The sequence below is a fragment of the Felis catus genome, chromosome A1 (assembly GCF_018350175.1).
Source record: "Felis catus isolate Fca126 chromosome A1, F.catus_Fca126_mat1.0, whole genome shotgun sequence".
Classification (NCBI taxonomy): domain Eukaryota; kingdom Metazoa; phylum Chordata; class Mammalia; order Carnivora; family Felidae; genus Felis; species Felis catus.
The window spans coordinates 151139101-151159818 of NC_058368.1; the positions used below are offsets into that span (position 1 = coordinate 151139101).

The 20718-nt window shown below is 36.4% G+C and overlaps 1 protein-coding gene across 22 annotated transcripts in view; it reads right to left on the reverse strand.

The window, feature by feature from the left end:
* The window catches only part of MEF2C (myocyte enhancer factor 2C), a 171868-nt gene that overhangs the window by 70664 nt on the left and 80486 nt on the right, over positions 1-20718 (reverse strand). For all 22 annotated transcript variants that reach the window (XM_019836497.3, XM_011284522.4, XM_011284541.3 and 19 more), the window contains one exon: positions 5776-5979. In XM_019836497.3, the coding sequence (XP_019692056.1) occupies positions 5776-5979 (204 nt within the window). The remainder of the gene's footprint in view (positions 1-5775; positions 5980-20718) is intronic.

Here is a 20718-nt window from a genome sequence, read left to right on the forward strand (position 1 = left end):
ATGAAGGATAAATAAAGGCCAAGAAAAGGCCTAGTAAGGAGTGTTAAAGACAAAACAAATCAGGTTTGGAAAAGCTGAGGAATATAAACATGTTTTGGTGGCCCGAATACAGGATGGCAGCAGTGGGGGAGGGAAACAGCAAAGGGGATTGGCTGGAGAGGAACATATAAACAGGGGCCAGATCATGTATAGCCTTGTGAGCAATCTTAAAAACCAATAGTCCTTGAGGGCCTGGTTTATGTTTGTATCTCTGGGCATTCCAAAGCACATACAAAAATTCAACCAATCTTTATTCAGTGAATGCATGAAAAAATAAAAATACAACGAATGACCAAACAAATAAGAGAATGTGCTTTTATTCTTATGAAAAGTACCTATGATGTATATTAAGGAATATACTTGTTATGATGAGCACTGGGTGTTATATGTGAGTCACTAAATTCTACTCCTGAAACTAATACTACACTATACGTTAACTAACTGGAATTTTAATTAACTAATTAAATTCATTTATGTATTTATTGTATTTATTTTTTAACTAACTGGAATTTAAATAAAGACTTGAAACAAACAAAAAGAAGCCTATGGAAAGAGCCACATGCTACCTCATTGCAAAAAATTAAAAAAAATAATAAAAAGGAAAAAGTATGCCTGTATAATAGATACCTACAGGTATGCATAAAAATAACTTCACATACCTATATTTTATAATAAAAATTGGAACCTATTTAATTAGACATCATGAAAGCTCAGGTAAAATAAACATATTTTCATATTTTATATCTATTCCCGAATTTGATCATACAGTTTGTAAAAAAGTCCATTTCTACTATTGGCTGCATTTGTTTTTCAACAAAAATTACACTCACGAAGTTCTACCATACTATGTAAAGGTAGTTAGTTTATTGATAACCTCCAGGAGCACTGCGAAACAATAAAGTTTATAACCTATTAACATCTTTCCAGTCCTGATTCAGCCCTTAATTACTACTGCTAAAGGAAACATTTTTGTGGACAACTGTTCTTAGAAGTCTTTAAATCCAAACAAGATTCAGATAACAGAAAATAAAATTTTATGTAAACATTATCTCTAACTTTACTCTCTCTTTCTCTCTCTTACACACGCACACACACACGCGCGCGCGCACACACACACACACACACACTATCTTGCCCATTTGCACATCTAAAAAACAAACCAGTAATGCTCCACTGAGTCAGTTGTGAATCAAATGTTTCTTCTGCGGGAGTTAGGTCCACCTTTTTGATTTCCTAGGGAGCAGCAGAGGACGCCATGTTCCATTCCCCTTCCACACTTAGTCACTTGACTATTGTCCCAGACTGGATGAGCAGCTCAAGAGAATCACTGAATCACTGAAGGGTGACACATTCCCTCCTGGCCAGGTGCTAAGTGACACTCTCATATGGGTTTTGTGGTTAGAAAACATGTGTTGGATATGGAGGTAACCTGTCTGGGACTTCTGTCACTCCAAAGGCCACCTGAAATGGTCTGGTGATCACTGACTTGTTTGAATGAGTTTTGTTAAACTGTTTAGCTTATGTTTTCCTTTCAGTAGCTTGTATTACGTTAATGAGGTTATTATTCCCCTGCCCTCCAACTGTTCCTACACTGATTTTTCTATATGGTCTACATCCTTAACAAGAATGCCTGTCTTCTGCTATTTCAGAATCCCTTGTACAGTGCTGACTGTAAGCTGACATGGCTAAATTATTGCTAACAGAAAGACAGCCTGTAAGCATGTCCTGTGGGACTTGAATTCTTCAGGTCATCTTGAAGTGCTCAACACCACATCTTCTTCCAGGAATAGAGCCCAACATCAACTGGGAGGGGAGGAAAGCAGCTAAGAGAACCAGAAGTGGAGGAGCTAAGACAGTTGGAAGAGATGAAACGGACAGTTCTTTAATATCATCAGAATCCCTGTTGAATTTCAATGACCTCATAAGCTACTATTTTGAGTAAATGTCCAGTATACTTGTCACATAGTTAAATAAAACGCACTTTCTTCAAAGGAAGCACTTTTAATACAGTAACTGGTTTTGTTGTTTTAAACCAATGGATTAAAAATTTAACACATTTACTAAATCTGGCATATTTATATATTGTATCTAAACAGATATTCAAGCTGCATTATAATATAACAATTAAAAAAACCTATCTCAGTCTGTCTATTAAGTCTTTGTAAGTCTTTGTGCCATTGTAACTGTAGGGCTAATTATCAAGCAAAGACATGATAATTACACAGAGCTTTTTTGCTAAAAGAAGGAATCTTTTACAGCACCCACGCACTGCACAATTTCCTATGACCCTGTAACACTACTCTGGTATGGCCTCAAATTTATATTTTGGTCTAAATGCTGGGAATCATATTATTTCCCTCTCAGTGCCAATCTTTTTTTCTTGTGAGTAAACTGTTTTTGGAGGGTTAAGGGAGAGAGGTAATAGTCCAAATGGGAAATATAAAACTAATGACCCTTCATGAAACATATTATGCTCCTCATTAAACTTACTCAGTTAAATGTATTCCATTAAATTAAAATAAATAGGATTTAAAATTTTACCCAGAAGTAGTAAACTACTTTAACTCCCAACTTTGTGTTAGATTCATTCTTAGAATGGATTCCTCAAGTCCGTGATGTATCCCAGGTTCTTAACTTCCAACACAATTTATGTCTTAGTGCTGCAGAGGTTTTCAAACTTAGTGTGTATAAGAATTACTTGTGAAACCAGTTATAAATGCAGCTCTCCATCCAGATTCCTTCTTCTCTACCAAGTATTTCTTTTTTTTTTTTTATTATTTTTTTTCAACATTTTTATTTATCTTTGGGACAGAGAGAGACAGAGCATGAATGGGGGAGGGGCAGAGAGAGAGAGGGAGACACAGAATCGGAAACAGGCTCCAGGCTCCGAGCCATCAGCCCAGAGCCTGACGTGGGGCTCGAACTCACGGACCGCGAGATCGTGACCTGGCTGAAGTCGGATGCTTAACCGACTGCACCACCCAGGCGCCCCTCCACCAAGTATTTCAAGCATAGTGATTTCAATGAGCTGCACTTCCAAAAATATTCTATCTGGGGGTAATGTAAATTTTATCAAGCTTAGGGATCCCACTTTAATTCTTCTTCCATTATCTGTTATTACTAAACTGGAAAAGCCAAATAGGTGAAGAATGTGTGATTCAGGTAGTTGAGCAGGACTGACTTATATTCTCTTCATTCAAAGAATCAAGCCTTCCCTAGTTTTGGTCTAGGAGCCCCAGAATGCCTTTTCGAGAGATTCAGAGCTTTAATTTACTGATATTAAATGCAAGATAATGGAGCTGCTGCTTCACTCTCTTTTAAAAGTATTGCTTTCTTTTTTAAGTTTATTTATTTTTGAGGTGGGGGGGAGGAGTAGAGGGGGAGGGAGAGTGAGAATCCCAAGCAGGCTCTGTGCCGTCAGCATGGAGCCCAATATGGGGCTAGAGCTCCTGAACTGTGAGATCATGACCTGAGCCAAAATCAAGAGTCGAACGCTTAATGGACTGAGCCACCCATGTGCCCCTAAAAGTATTGCTTTTAAAAGAATTGTGCTACAAAGGACTTTGAAATTCAATGCCTTCATTTTTAAGATGAGAAAACTTTAGAGAAATAGCTAACTTGTCACATAGCAAGATTGTGCATGACAAGCATTCAAATGCAAGCCCTCTGACTTCCAACCCAGTGCACTTCTCATGGCCTTTAACGATCTCTGGCTCATGGGGCGCCTGGGTGGCTCAGTCAGTTAGGCATCTGACTTCTGCTCAGATCATGATTTTGCAGTTCACGAGTTCAAGTTCCGTGATAGGTTCTGTGCTGATAGCTCAGCCTGGAGCCTGCTTCAGAGTCCGTGTCTCCCTCTCTCTCTATTGTCCTAGACTCTCTCCCCTTCTCGTGCTGTGTCTATCTTTCTCAAAAATAAATAAACATTAAAAAAAAAAGTCTGGCTCAGATACCCATCTGTCCAAGAATATGAAAGTCTCGAGAATGTGAAGTTCTCAGTCACCATCAAATCATCCTGACTAATGCTCTCAGAAGATGAATTTTCTAGATTTTTAAACTCCTTTAAGAAAGCAAATTTTAAAAGTCAACAAAATTTTCAACTACTTTACTATATTTCTACTGCATTTCACAGCATGTTAAGGACTGGAGCAGTTTAGATCTAACGACAAATTCCAACTCAACTCTGTGTTACCCTGAAATGTCTGTTGTGATGGTTTTGGTAATGAGATGAGTCTTGAGTATAGAGTTGTTTTGTGTTTGGGACTTATGTTAAGTGTGTGTGAACACACATGCACACACACACAAAAGCACCTATGAGATTTGACAGTCAACTAGTTCTGTTCATATTAATGTTTGTTTATGTATTTTCACAGTTACATGTACACATGGATAAAATACTATCTGAAATAACAGTAGGTAAGTTTTATAAATAACCTTAAATTTCAGAATCAAGGCAAGCACACAATTAAAATCATGTCAATGAGAAACCAAAGTGACGTTCAGTAAAGCAAATGTGCAAGTATTTTAAACATATACCACATGAAGTCTACTTATTCACTTTTGCTTCTCTGAAATTATTTGCTTAACCTATTAGGCAAAACACTAAAAAAATTGATGAGCTCAACACTTTTAAAAAACTCCCAATAAAGGCAAAGAAACCAGAATCAGTTTCAGGAATTATAACAGGTAAAGAGAAGATGGAAGTGATAGGTTGATTAATTTGGTCAAGATTAGTGCAAGATTTTTTTATAATATAGAACGGTCCAAGTAATGGCAAGAATAACTTGTCCTCTGGCAAACTGATTCTGAATACATACTTTTGTAACACTTATTAATTTTCTCTTAATTCTGGAAAAGCAATCACAGTCTAAGAAACCATGGGGAGACAGGGGAGGAAAACAGACAGATGGGGACAGTCTTCATTATACGTCCTTTTTGGTTTAGTATTCAGTGCTTATGAAGGGTACTCTAAGGCGATTTAAACACTGTGTTTAAAGCAAGAAGTGTTTAAAACTGTATGGCAATGCTACTTATGCTAATGAATCAAAAACATAAACAACATTTTTGAGTTTTAATGTGATGCTTATTTACTTTTGGCACAATAAAACGTTTTAAATCTGACTTTGATAAAACACCATGCTAACATTTAGAAATTCATTTCATCAGATTTTTGATTCCCTGTACATGAACAATGCTACACTAAATCATATAATTGGGGGAAAACATTTCTAGCATAATAACTGTCTTTACTTTTGCAGTAAGAATGCATTAGGAAGAATGAATTAGAAAGAAGAGACAAAGTTAAAAATTGAAGTGTAAGGCTGGGGTGAGATCACTTTTTTCTTTTGACTATGTTGTAAAACTAGTCTATATCTGAAAGAAATGATCAAAAGTATTCTCAAGCCCTCTGTTGGCCACAGTTCCCAAGTCTGGGACAGGTCAATTTCTTTGTCCCCACACGGCCGTGGGCAATGATGACTTATGGAGGATGAGGTCAATACACTGACACTGGTGCCTGATTTCTAGAAGGGACCAGGTTTACATGGTCCCTATCACCTATCACCCTAACTTCCGTTTTGTGGGGATAGAAAGGGTGGGGTAATGTTGGGATGATAACCAAGGGGACATCTGTGGAGATACAAACAACTTAGGAAAAGGAGGGGTGTGCGCAAGAGGTTCAAGGACCACGCGGCTCCGCCATTATTATTGATTCGTCAACCACGCATGCGCTCTCACCTCCACGATGTCGGAGTTTGTCCGGCTCTCGTGCGGCTCGTTGTACTCCGTGTACTTGAGCAGCACCTTGTCCATGTCGGTGCTGGCATACTGGAACAGCTTGTTGGTGCTGTTGAAGATGATCAGCGCGATCTCACAGTCACAGAGCACGCTCAGCTCGTACGCCTTCTTCATCAACCCAAATTTCCTCTTTGTAAATGTCACCTGGAAAATAGAAAGCAGGCAGGGATTTTTTTTTTTTTTTTTTTTGGGAAAAGAAAACACATAGGTTTTTTCTGTTTGTTTCTTTTTTTTTTTTTTAACAGTCTTCTTTTCCTTTGTGAAACAAAGTGTGTCATTGTCAGAGCCCTTGGGCACTAACACATTTGGAAAGAAAGCAAATAAATCTAAAACTAATTTCTGCTTAGAATTTGAAAAGTGTGATTTCTAGCTTGTTGCTGAATGTGAAACTGTAAATGCCAGATTTAATGTAGGGGATTTTAATGAAAGTGACCAGAGAACTATTCATGTTTTTTGGAACAATTTAAGATTTAAGAAAATTAATTTCAGCATGGTTAACATCATTCCCAATTATAAGTCTGGAGCTTATTTTTGACCACTTAAAGACTGAACATAGCATTTTAGATGTGTGTTGAGAAAGTCTTTGTGTGTGTGTGTTCAAAAATTCTTAAAATTGTTTAGTTTCTTGCCATTTAATTGAAAACATTCGAAGGGATAGGACTATGCTTTCAGACAGTATTGTATTCTGTTTTCTAGAACTACAGCAGAAAGTTGGGAAGTATGTTAGCCATAATACTGTTAGGGGTCTGTTTTCAATCTTTTGTGTATCTTTCTTCCTCTCTCAGGCCAGAAACTGTATTGTTATCTTTGCCTTTTTCTTCTTTTAATCTAATCTATTACCAAGTCCCACAATTCCTTCCCTTGAAATGTTTCTCAGGTTCACACTTTCTTGTCTATTTCCCAGGCGGCTCTATCATTCCTGTCCTTATCGGTTTCCTGTCCTAGATGATCTCCCTGTCTGAAATCATTCCCTCCTCAATTCATCCCCAGTCTTCAAAACCCCACTCTTTACACTGCCTTTCTCTCCTGATGTGCCCTCTGCAACAGCTCCCTTTCTCTGACTTCGAATTATTTCCTACCTGGCAGGGCTACCAAACGTAAATAAAAATTTCAGTATTCCCAATTTCATTCCTCTCTTGATTACACTCCAGTCTGCCCACCAAAAACCATGGACATTCTTCACTGTAAGACTTTATATGGTCCAGCATTTCCCAGCAAGTCTTCTGTGGAATATCATTTCTACAAAATACCCCATAAGATACCCCATAAGACAAAACGTTTAGCGGCCCAATGCATTTGGGAAATGAAGCACACTGAAAGATTAAAGGCTGAAAATGTCTTTTAAACTATTTAATCTGCTGCCCAAACCTATTGCTGACAGAATGTTTGTTTCTCTGCTTATTTATTTATTTATTTATTTATTTATTTATTTATTTATTTACAGGGGCACTTATTATCATTTTTTAAGGCTAGGTTTTTGAGGCATATACTCCAGGAAATGCTGACTAAATCAACTTAGCTTATTTTTATTTATTTTTCTTGTATGCATTGATGTATGTATGCATTTATGTATGCTCCATGCTTAGTGTGGAGCCCAACATAGTGCTGGAACTCATGGCCCTGAGATCAAGGCCTGAGCTAAGATGGAGATTCAAACACTGAATTGACTCACCCAGGTGTACCTAATTCAGCTGATTTTTAAAGGGACTATTTAAGTTTTTTTCTTGCTTTCTAATCCAACCCATCTTGCAGAGGCCAGCTCAGTTCTATCTAATACCTATTTGTGCGTAATTCCCAAATTTAGATTCCCAATCCTCGCTTTTTTTTTTCCATCTGCAGACACCCAGTGGATCTCCTCCAGTCCTACGTCTATCTGAACGTCATAGTAATCTCTCAGACCTCCAAAGCTTAAGCCCATTATCTTCATCCTCGAATCGGCTCCCCGTTTTGGACTGGCCATCTCACAATAAACTCAATCACCCAAACTAGAGACCTCAGAGTGAACTTTGAATCCTGCTCCATCCCACACACCTAAATAAATGTGTTGACAGGAACTGTGGGTGAGCAGACAGAAAACCTGACCTCCTGGTCTCCTCAGTCCTCCACACTTTGTTAATACTAACTGTTTTACCTATTACCCTTTATATTTTCCTTAATAGCATTTATCACATTTTATAATTTGTTTATTTTTGTGTGTGATCATTTATTTAATGTCTGTCTCCTTCTCTACAGTGCATGTTCCACAAGGCCATATGCCATTTGTATTTGTTCACTGTTGAATGCCCAGTGCTTGGAACAGCAGACACATATGGGCTCATGGTAAAAATCTACAGTATAAAACTCAAACAAGGAAAACTCTATGTGAAGTTTTTAGAAATATCAAATTGATGGACGCTATCTAAAATTATGTGATAGCTTTTCCCATGAAATATTTTTGGCAACTCATAAGCAGAATTTAAAAAAATCTATACTTAATGATTATATTGTTTTTATCACATTTGCATTAAAGGCGGCATGGTAGAAAGGGAAGAACATGGGGCTTGGATTCAGAGGACCCGGATTTGAAGGTGGAACTTGCTATTTACTAGTCATGAGAAATTCTCTTAATTTCTTTCAGTTGAATTTTTCTCTGAGTTTGATTTTTCATCTGCAAAACGGAGAGAATGCCTACTCTTAAGAGTTGCTGTGAGGACTGTATAAAATAAACACATGTACAGTATTAAGCACAGTACTTAACACTGAAGCTCAAAAGAACTACTTCTCATTCCTCATTTGGTTGATTTACACAAGAAGAAGAAGAGCTTACGAAGTATGTCTATGTTGGTGACCAGAAGAGTCTACTGATTAAGGCTATTTGAAGATCTTATTATGCCTAATACAAAGATAAAGCTGAACTATGGAATCCATACGGATCTTTCTTTGGAAAATACGGTATTTATCAGCCCACATCAGCTAGTCAATTATCTACTCAGGTATGTTATTTACATTTCAACTTGGGAAAATTTTTCTTTGTAAAAATTGCCAATGTCTCACCTTTTGTTTTATGTTTATTGACTGTCTTTCTAAAGCGCTTCTAATAAAATATAGCCAGTGTTTTATTTCATATCTAGTTATACTACTTTAGATACTTTTATTCTAGTACATTCAGATGAGTCATGATTCATATTAATAATGAGGTAAATAAAGACTATTTCTTTGAGGGGCACCTGGGTAGCTCAGTTCATTAAGTGTTGGACTTTTGGTTTTGGCTCAGGTCATGATCTCACAGTTTGTGAGTTCGAGCCCTGTGTTGGGCTCTGCACGGACAGTGTGGAGTCTGCTTGGAATTCTCTCTCTCCCTCTTTCTCTGCCCCTCCCTCGCTCTGTCAGTCTCTCTCTCTCTCTCTCTCTCTCTCAAAAAAAAAAGGCTATATTTTTGGAATGGATAAAGAATCATAATAATTAATTACATAGACATACAAAATATCTTTTAACATTTATTTTAGATGAAATTCGGTTGTGCAAATGTACTTGCACATGGGTATTTTATTTAGTGAAACAGTGTACAGAGTAGGTTCAATGCAGACGGCACTGGCCCAAAATACTTTCATATATCTAAAACCACTTTTAATCAGACTTTCATAACCACAAACTGTAGGTGGAATGTCTCAATACAGTATGGTTTCTGTTGTACTCAAACCTCAGAATTTAGCACGTTACAACACTCGCCATCAAAGTACGTTTCAGCACAGAAATACCACTAAAGCTACTATTTGTGTTTACTTTGAGTTACTCCTCAACTTTTGTGTAAGCAAGTAGGCTAGTGGATAATGCATACTTATTTAATAATACCTGTCAAAAGAGTCAGTGCATATAGCTTCTTTTCATTAAAACTGCAAACTGAAATGGTGCTGACTGTATTAAAGCATTTAAGAAAATATCTTCAAAATCTACTCTTAATTGCTCTAAATTTAATTCTGTATTATGTTCATGCTCTTCATAGCATACTCAAAATGTATTTTATAATGCTTTTTCTCATTGTGCATAGTTAGATAAAACTGTTTTTTAAGCATTAAGCTTTCTAAAGAGACCTGGGATATTACTCTTCGTTTAAAATATGCCACTCAATGACAAAGATTGCAATTCAGAGCTTTTATACTTAAATATAATAATGTATTGTAATGATTACATTTTCATAACTTGACAATAATTTGTGACGGGGACAAGTCCATTTCTATTTAAATAACATATTTGTAACCTTAGGTGAGATGGAAAACTGTTTTTATAAGTGGTTAGGCAAAGAGATGCTCTTTTCCAGTGTTCTACATCAATCAAGGTGCACTGACAAGAGAATAAAGCCAGTAGTGTTTAGTGGACATTGTAACTTGGCATTTAGTTTTCAGAATTAAAGAGATTTAATATGTAATATATGCATGGAAAACAAAATTAGTCTGTAAGCAATGACCATTTTATGTTTTTTTCTTTACTTCTGGAAACAGCCGCAAATATGATGATGTTGTAGTAAGAGGTTTCAGTAACCTCGAGTTTTAAATCCTAGCATATGGGCAAGCATCACACATCTTACATTTACAATTACTTTAGAACTTACTAGGTATGAATCAGGAATTGAAATTAGAATTTGAAATTGAGAAAAGTCACATTCATTAAACATACAGATCCATACAACTCAGTTATAAAGAAATTTGGTAAATCTATTCACAGAAACAAAAATAATTCAAGCAATTTTGAATGAACATTTTCTATATGCCAGATGTGAAGTAATATTTATTGACTATTCTCCATGTCAGACATTTGTGCTAGATGCTGGGGCTTCTATTACATATATATCTTCCTGAAGAGTTCACGTCTCTTCCTCACGGCTGGAGAAAAATAGTCATTTACTTCATTAATGCTTAAAAGCGATTTTCTTTATTTGAAAAAAAAAATGCACTACTTAGCTAATAGCATTATCTTTTCAGTCATGTGTAATGATTTCACATTTTTATCTAGAGTTGGGTGAATTCAGTTTGTGTTTTCTGACCAACCTTTTCTCTAGACCAAACAAGAAAAATAACAGTAGATGTTAACCCAATCAGGTGAATATGAAATGAAGCCTACCATATTGGCTATTTCTTATCTTGTTCTTAGTGAAAGATGATTGTGGCATCATGCCCCTCCCCATTTCCATCTGGTTGCTGGCAGGCTCCCATCAAGCTGCAAGGTTTCAATTAGTGTAAATGCCAATTTCTTCTACGTAGCTTTCATTGTTACATTCAGATAGAACTCATTTTTCCCTCATGGTGGTCCTCTAGAACTTTTTACAAACCTTTACCATGAGACTTATTCTAATATTATAGAGTTTGTTGTTTAGGAGTCTGCCTCTCCTATTGGCTTTGAGTTCTCCAAAGATCCTGTCTTGGGCTTCATACAAACTAGGCAGTGGACACTCAAAGAACATTTGCTGAGCTGGTGGATTATGGAATGGAAATAGTCTATTTTAAAGTCTGAATGTTTGGTGTGTGGCCAAATTTGATGAAAAAGATGAGGTTCTAAAGAAATTGTGGCATGAAGTCAAAGACCCTCTCCCTTTTTTGTAGAAATAAGATAACTTTGTTTTATAGCTTTTGAGCTAAAATAGCTTTTGCAAAGATTAAGCTCATTTAGATTTTTAAAAAAGTATTTCAACAGGATCTGCTACAGGGGTTTTATTGTTTTGTTTGCTACCTTTCAAATTAACCACTTGAAGGTTTGAACACTTAAGGTTTTAGAGGAAGAAACCAACTTTCAATTACGTTGGTTTCTTATAAAGCTTGTTTTTATAAGATTTCAATAAAAATTTGCTCCCGAGAGAAAAATAATAAAGTCTAAACATGTCAATATAATTTTCTGCTAAAAGTAGATACCTTTTTTTACTTGACTTTTTGACAATTTAATCTCTCAAAAATAATAGATTTTGGATATATGTATTTGTTTTACTAAAAAGTTCACCTATTAGTGACAGAAATCTTGAGACAAAGACTTACACCACTTTGGAATCTTAGAGAAGCCAGAGAGTGTCTAGAGAGAAATACACGTGTACATATGCTCTAGATTTCAAGAAAAAATATATATCAAAAAGTTCAGAGAAAAATGGTCTTTATTCCTTTCCTAGATGATTCATCATGAAGGATGGAAAAGTGTGAAGATAAAAATTTAATTTTATAGTCACAAGATACAGAGATAAAGGGAGAGGATCTGCAAAATGCATTCTTTGAGCAAAAATTCACTGAACTTTCCAATGAGTTAAGATTTTCAAAAAACATGTATTTGGCAAAGAAAGTATTCAACGAAGTCCTCATCACGGTATTATAGAATTGATACTAGCTGGTAGTAATTTTTATCATTGGATTAGATGAAGATGTCGAAGGCATGCTTGTAAGATCTGCATATAAAAATAAATCTGGTAGAGTGTCTATCCATAGCCGCCTCTACAGACTAGAAAGCTGGTCACAAACAATACGATGAAAAAGTTAATTTTAAAGTCTTTGTTCATATTTTTTAAAAAAACAATTCTGGAAGCTCAGGTTGGAGGAAAATTAATGCGGTGGCTGATATGGGGGAAAGGATTTAAAGTTGTAGTGTTCCAGAGTGGGAATTAATTATTCTAATGATCTTTTTGTTAGTACTAATTAATCTTTGGCACTGTATGGAGTTCTGAGAATTACATTTTACCATGACACTGACAAAATCAGTGTCTATAGGATGGCAAATAGGTTGATGTAGGATGTAAGAATAATTTTGCATTAGAAATCATTAAGGGAATCTGGAATGTTCAATCCAGAGAAATAGAGTTAAAAGTGATTTGCTAAACACTTTCCAAGATCTGAAGATTTCTGGCCATGTAAAGAGGCAGATGAGTTATTCTGTTTTACTCTACATATTAGAAAGCATTGCTGAAAATCTTTTAAAGAGGCTCAAAATAGAACATCTAGGGAGGAGAACTATCAAAGAGTGGATCTAGTCTGACAAAGTAGGAAGCAGTTCATTCCTGAGAATGTTTAAGTAGAGCTGCATACCAAGGAAGGTACAGAAGGTATTCCTGAATTAAGCAGAAGCTGGACTAGAGACCTTTAAAATATTTATTTCAGATTTTAGATGTTCAGATTCTATGCCTAGATAGCACACGCTTCTAGGTCAAGGGGAAAATTTGACTGAATGGTAATATGGTTGAAAACAAGAATCTATTTCTGTAATTTCATTCTATAAAATGCCTGTGTTTTGGTTACCCAATTTCATCAATATATTATCATAATCACCTCTAATTTCCATATTCCAAGAAGTAAAACAGGGTCACTTTCTTTTTATAGTTAGATGAGAAACAAAGACTGTAAAGAATGTGAGTTACAATATTAAATTATGGACAGTGCTGAAAATGCACAGAAAAATAATTGTCCAGATTGATAAAATAGAAAATTCACACTATTAAGATATTTTTAAAGAAGTAGTATATATGCATCATTACTGGGGCAGTGTGGTATAGAAGCAAAAATATAGGAATTGAAAATCAAGTCGGAGCTCTGCCATTTATGAGCTGTGTGCTCTTGGGTAAATTGTTTAACTTATCTGAGTCCTGGTTTCTTCAACCACAAAGTGGAGGTTATAATGGACATCTTGCAGAGTCATGAGAGTTCACCGAGGGCCATAATAAAAGTGTAAGTGGCTTGTTGACTGTGAAACACTTTACAAGGCAGGTAGTATTTTTTCTCTGATGCATCAGGCTCAGTTAGTTCTTGTTACATATGGTAAAAGACTGCTGTCCTAGAACCTGCCAACTTGGGTTAACATTATTATGTCTAGGCTAGAGTTTCTCTCTCAACTAGACCTTGAACTTTCCGTGGAAGCTCAGAACTTCTCTTTTCCAATCTTATGTCCTGAAGTCCCAGAACAAAACTTGGCTAAATATTTGTTGAACGAATGAAAGGATAGATGCATGGAGCAATTACACCTTTTTTGCCACCCAAAATGAATGGCTAAAAATGAATTTCAGTGCATGCTCAAACTATGTTAATAGGACATAGGAAATTTGCCACCGAGAGGAAAATTTCACATAGTTCTTTTTCTTTTTTGCCATGTTAACTTATGGGGAAAATATGCTTTTGGTAAAACTGAAATTCAGGACAGAAATTGGAGTGGGCCAAATTTTGTGTATGGGTTTGTTGGTGAAATTATCATATTTCTTATGATTGTTTTTTTGGTAAGTGTTGACTTCATTTGGTGGCTTTTTTTCTAAGAAGTTAAAGACTTTATAATACGTTATCTCACCACATTTGACAGTATCTCTTTCAAGTTACCATACGGCACAGCTTACCATCCCCATTTCTCATATGATACTTTTGTAAATGAAGACATAAAGTGTCACAAAACTAGTCCTTGGATGAGCTAGAAATACAACCCTTTTCACACAAAATTCATCCTTCTTTCCTCTAGTTGTTTTTCCCTCTTCTAGCTGGCCATGCATTTCAGGGGCTGACGGGCGGCACAGTATGAATCCCATCAACTGTTCACTGAGCAGTGTACAGGCACATTAAGAATTGTCAGCAATTCTGATGAGTACAAGCAGAATAGTGCATGAACTATTAATTCATGTAAGGATAGCTTTCTAGGTTAAAGTAAAAAAAATAATAATACAGAAATTGAGAAGAAGTTGGCTTCTATGTTCTCACAATAAACCAAAGCTCCTTTTGTGTGGGTGCTTCAGCCACTTCTGCCCTCAGGACCTCCAGCCATTCCCACTAAAGCCAGTGAGAACCACATGCATGCACCAGTGGGCACACACTAGTTCTATATTTATGGATGTTTATTTAAATTTCACAAAATGAGAAATATTTTGGTTGGTAGCAAATACAGCTCTGTTTACAGCCAGAATAAAAAAGGTAGGACTCTGATTTACACACAGGCAATGTAAATATCAAGTTCTAAAAACAGAGGACAAGACCTGTATCATTTCCTACAGGGTAGGGATATTAGTGTGATTACTGTGTAATGGAAGGGGCATTTAATAATGAGTCTCCGAGCCACATGTGTGCCTGCTCCGTTCACCCTCCCAATCTGGGCTCTGTTCACGTGAAGTTACCTCAGGAGAACTTTCCTGCCATATAAACTGTGAAAGTCCTCGTATCTTACAGGAGTTCTGAAAAATTGAAAGAAAAGACCTTTGGAAACAGCAGCTACTCACATCTCTGAGAATAACTGAGTCCTGAAGCGACAATAACTTTATCTATGGGTCCCTGATACTTCTTTCCACCACCCAGAACACTGTCAGCTGAATCTTAATTGAACTGCTCAATGAGTGGAAAACTTTTTGTTCAGTTCTTTAATTCATAAAGTGACATTAGTTTCTTTGTTTTACAACGTATTTGGGACTAATATACCCAACTAATTCTACTTTCAAAGTTTTGAGGCTTTTATCTTTTTGTTGTTGTTGTTGTCCAACAAGAGTCACGAGAAATATAACCCGCATCCTATGAAAATATTTTAGATTTAGATCCATTCCGCCTTACTCCCAACATAGTTTCTCAGTCTCCTCCTGGTTAAGGAAATGGAGCGACTAATGAAGGACAAGATGGACAGTTCATAGATACAATGCGCTCTCTAATCCAGAGCCACGAAGTCTTCCTATGTGTTTAATGGGTTAGGGATGGAGTCAAGAGTCTGCAACGACAATCTCTAATTGAAAAAAAGGGAAATGCCCTCTTAAATGCTCTTTTTCTTCCCCTGGCTTGTTCTGACAGTAAGTAATGGTACAACTGTTCTACACTATTCCTCTTCAATTTTATTTTGTTTAATTCAGTCTGTCATTAGAAAGGCTTGCGAGCTTTAGGCTTGATGATTACTCTCGGTGGGAGGAAGTAATGCCACTGCAGACTCGTGTTAGACAAGCGCTCCTTTATACAATGACGGGGCCTGCCATCGTAAATGAAAGGCTCTTTAAAGAGCAGTGAGGGACTCTTTTAAGCAGACTGCTACCATGTGCTTGTAACCCTCCAGCACAACTTGCGAGGATGAGACAGCAATGTGTTCTGCTGCAAAGAGGACTATTGTCCTCGTTGGCCTCAAGCGCATTGAGCCGCGTTTCACTGCAGTGTAGCAGGATTTCCAAAGGGTTTGCAAGGAGTAGTTCCTAAAATTCTGAACAGAATAAAAGAATGAAAACAGGGGTTTGAGAGTGTGGAATTTAGAACTCTACCATCTCCTCACCCTAAGCCAACCCCCAAGCCCCAAAATAAAATTTAAAATTTTGTGCACTGCACTCTGTTTTGAGGAAAAATAATAAACAGTGGGTTAGATCACAGTTAAATAGTTGAATGTATATGAATAAACTTGAATGTTTATTCACAGACTCACAGGGTCTGGGTTTTAAAACTTGTGATAGCTAATTTCTGATACATCTGTCTCCAGGAGGAAAAGGAAGAAAGATGATCTACAATTATTAAAATTACCAGGATTTAAAAGATTTTGTTGTAGTCCATTTTTAAGCCTAAAAATGTTCTGGATTTTAAAGAGATGACTATAACACGGTATGTTTTTAATTTTTTATATGTGCTATTCAGGTCTCCTTGGTTCATTAAAAGGCTGATTTATGTTCTAAATTCAATCTGTAAATGCAGCCATAAAATAAATACCTCTATCTATTTCTCTATACCCCATATACGTACAAAATATTTGAATATGAGACAAATTAAATAAACCAGATTAATATTTTGGGGGCAAAAACATGTTTACTAGTTTAACAAAGCCAAAATGTACCTAAGGTAAAGGTCAAAGACTACTTCATTCCCTGCTGAGCAAATGCTCAGGAAGCACATTTGTCTACGTTTCCTGTCATAACAGGAAGAGTGTAACTTCTTCCTTTCCACGATGGCTTCAGTTTTACCTCCTAACTCCAATATTTTCTCCCTCAGGGCCTTCCAAATCAATCCTCACAAGACAGAAGGCAGGAGGCTGTCTCCGTTGTAGTTTCCAAACAGTTGCGTTTGTTGAAATGTTATTTAAATGTTAGTGATTTCTTAAGCTAAACTGTTCCAACTTAAAATTAAAAGTCAAATTTCCAAACATTTAGAGTGGATCTCTTATTCCTATTAGTGGTTCAACATATTTCAAAAGAAATGCAAATATATATTCCATATTATGCAATTTCATTTACTTCAAGTTAATTACGTTATTTTTCTTTTTAGACCAAAGTTATTATTCTGGGGGTGGGGAGGGAGAGTTGCCATATTGTCTTCAATAAGAGTATGTGGGGGATGTAAACTTTAAAAATACTTGCATCAAATTTTTGAAAGAGCTTATTTTAAACGAATAAATTATAATATTAGAGGAAGTCTAGACTGCGAAGGACAGAGCTTTTGAGAAAATTAGCAACACGTTCTTTAATCTACAGTTTGGAAGAAACCTCTGGGCTTATGTGGTCTATTTATAATGTTAATATTTTTAGGGTTGGTTTCTTAGTAATACAATGTCACACACTTTGGTTTGTGCATTTGCAAAACAAAAGGTGACTTATTGCAAACAGAATGGGGTGTGCATGCATTCACAGAGGTGGAAGGTGCCATTCAATGCCAACTCTCTACACAAACTGATGAAGATACAATGAACACAAACGTGGGAATTTCTCTAAATTATAGTTTTAAATGAAAATTGAATGAGATATACAAACTAGAACTGAAACAACAAGACGTCTTGAAGCCCACCAGTTTGTGCAGATTGTTACTGTATTCCTTGTGAAAATTTTGGCACCTCTTGGATTCCCCATCAAAGGAAACCTAATGAATGAATTTGATGGCAGTTGAGACAATACTTCTCTGGTAGTCAAGGAATAGAGTTAGTGGATATAAATATAAAATAGCTCACATGTATGGGATGTATAGTAAATGTGTGGCGCACTATTTCTGTTTCACCCATATACTGGGGAGACCGTTTGTGAACTGTTTTTAAATTGCTAGGAACAGAACAGAAATGAGTGGCCTGATGTCATAGCTGCTCAATGTACATCGGAACACTCTAGCTACCTCTTTGATTTGGAAACTCACAAAATATATTTTTTTTCCTTCTGGTTTCCTTTTTCAGTATCTTCAATCACCAGTAATTCCAGCTCTCTGAACAAAAACTTTTCCCCCTGGTGATTTTAAGATTAATGAAAGAATGATTTAACTTAAATGAGGGGGAACCTTTAAGTAGGAGCCCACAGGATGCATCAATATACCTATAATTCAATTCTGAAATGTTTTATGCCCTAATTCATTACTATGATACACTCTATTTATTGATACCAAGTTTAGGGAGGCAGTTTAGCTGTTAAGAAATGATACTGAGAGTAAAAAAGGCTTAATAATCACCAATATCAGTTATCTGTGAATTTATTTTAGATTTAAATCAACATTCTTGTGATTTTTTAAAACTTTAAAAAAATGCTTTTATTTATTTTTGAGAGAGAGAGAGAGAGAGACTGTGCGTGTGCTCATGCAAGGAGGGGGAGCGGCAGAGAGAGGGGGACAGATGATCTGAAGCAGGCTCTGCACTGATAACAGCAAGCCCCATGTGGGGCTCGAACTCACCAACTTGGAGATCATGACCTGAACCAAAGTTAGATGCTCAACCGACTGAGCCACCCAGGCATCCCTATTTAAACTTTTGATTCACTTGATTTAAAACAAGCTTCCAGATATTCATGGACTAACATGTATAACTCTTCGATAGCAATTTAAGTATAATTTCCTCTCAGATACTATATACTTGCTTGGTATGCATACAGGCAATGGACAAATCTGTAAGTTCTGTTCGTGCAGATGACAAAAGAAAAAGTATGACTGGAATAATCTGTTCAACTCATGGTTTAGAATTAATTACAAAGTTATCTTCCTGAAGCCATTTATTTGTCTTTCTAAATTATCAAGTTCCTCACATTTAAAGAGTAGGTTAGTAGGTTTTTACCCTCAGGTTTAGAACTGTAATTAGCCTTTTATTTACTGGCATTCTGGATATCACCTTGAAGGAACATTACAGTACAATTTTCACTGAAATTTTAGCTAAAATTCTAAGAACAGCCTAAAATAGTGGAAAGTAGCAGAATGTAAGGAATAATGCTTGTTTCTTTTGAGAGTCATTTGGTGAAATCAATAAATCTCTTTTATTCACTTTATTATTTTTTTTAAATTTTTTAAATCTTTATTTATTTTTGAGAGATAGAGAGTGAGCAGGGGAGGAGCAGAGAGAGAGGGAGACGCAGAATCTGAAGCAGGCTCCAGGCTCTGAGCTGTCAGCACCGAGCCCGATGTGGCTCGAACTCCTGAACCGTGAGATCATGACCTGAGCTGAAGCCGGACACTCAACCGACTGAGCCACCCAGGCGCCCCTCTTTTATTCACTTTAAAAAAGATTAGATTTCGTTTAAAAACATCCTTATGTAGAAACTGTTCACAGGTTGCATCTACACTGAACATATTTCTCCGAGTTCTTTTTTTCTGAGCTTATTTAAAATAATGTATAAGTTATATAAAGAAACTGACTGGGTGGCTCAGATGGTTAAGCATCGGACTCTTGATTTCAGCTCAGCTCATGATCTCACAGTTTGTGGGAGAGAGACCCTTGTCCGGCTGTGTGCTGACAGCCTGGTGCCTGCTTGGGATTCTCTCTAGCTCTCTCTCTGACCCTCCCCTGCTCACACTCTCTCTTTCTCTCTCTCTCAAAATAGGCAAATAAACATTAAAAACATATAAAAAAAAGAAACTGACATAGGGACCTAAGAAAAGAGAAAAAGTTAGAAAATTTAACAACTATGATCTCTGAATTCCTTTTAGTCATAAGGGGATTCTCTTGTTCTATTAAGAGGAGAATGTTGCTAATTGTCTTTAATTTGTGCTCCAGTTATTGCACTGATAATTACATGAAATTTTGTTTGCTGGCAAAAACTATTAGTGTGCCAGACCTGATGGAAGAGAACTTAAGACTTTTAAAAATCTTCTTCCCTTAGCTTACTACATTAGGTCCTGACTGTGTTATTTGGCAAATATTTTTCCCTTACAGTTATTCAAATATTTAAATGTCTTTTTATAACAAGTCACACAAATACATTTGGATTTACCTCTCCTATCATTTCAAAGTGGGGAAACTGAAAATTTAAAATACAAACATACAAGTATAAACAGGTTTAGGTTAAACAAGCTTATTTTTTGTATATCTTTCTTCTTGATACAACAGATATAACAGATTTCTAAGTATATTCTGCTTTTGTAAAAAGAGTGAGACAAGGGTAAAACTCACTTTAAAAATCTGTTGTTTTTTTTTTTCAGGAGCATATTTACTGGTACCATATGAAGTAGGGTAAGATTATTGCCTGATTACTGAAGGTACTTAGGGGGTAAAAATACGAAATGCAGAAGGAGACACTGAAATTGTAGTGTTAGAATAAAGTGGATGCTGGAAGTGATAAAAATGGTGACAAGTAGTTCAAAATAACTTGGTCAGTAACATATATTTGAAAATAAGTGCTGCAAGCATAGAACTTAGAAAACTACTCCTTCTCATCCTTGTCACAAGCCCTGCCCTGCAAATGTCTGTGATTTTCCTTCCAGCCCACAAGCCATCCTCTGCTATCAGCCACTCCTGCTCTGAAAGGATTCTCTCACCCCTTGTGAGATTCCAAAGGCTCCTTTTGTGCTCCTGCTCTGCTCTATTCCACTTTTCCTTCCAGCTCCCTTATAGCCTTTAAAAGGTAGAACCTTCTTGAAATGAGGTTCAGGTACCACTCTTTAGTGTTCTACACAGCTCAGGAGTTGTTTTAATGGCGGTCACATTAACTTACAAAAGCTAATGGTTTAAAAAGCATGAGTCTTAATAGGAACAGCTAATACGTGCATTCATTGGGCG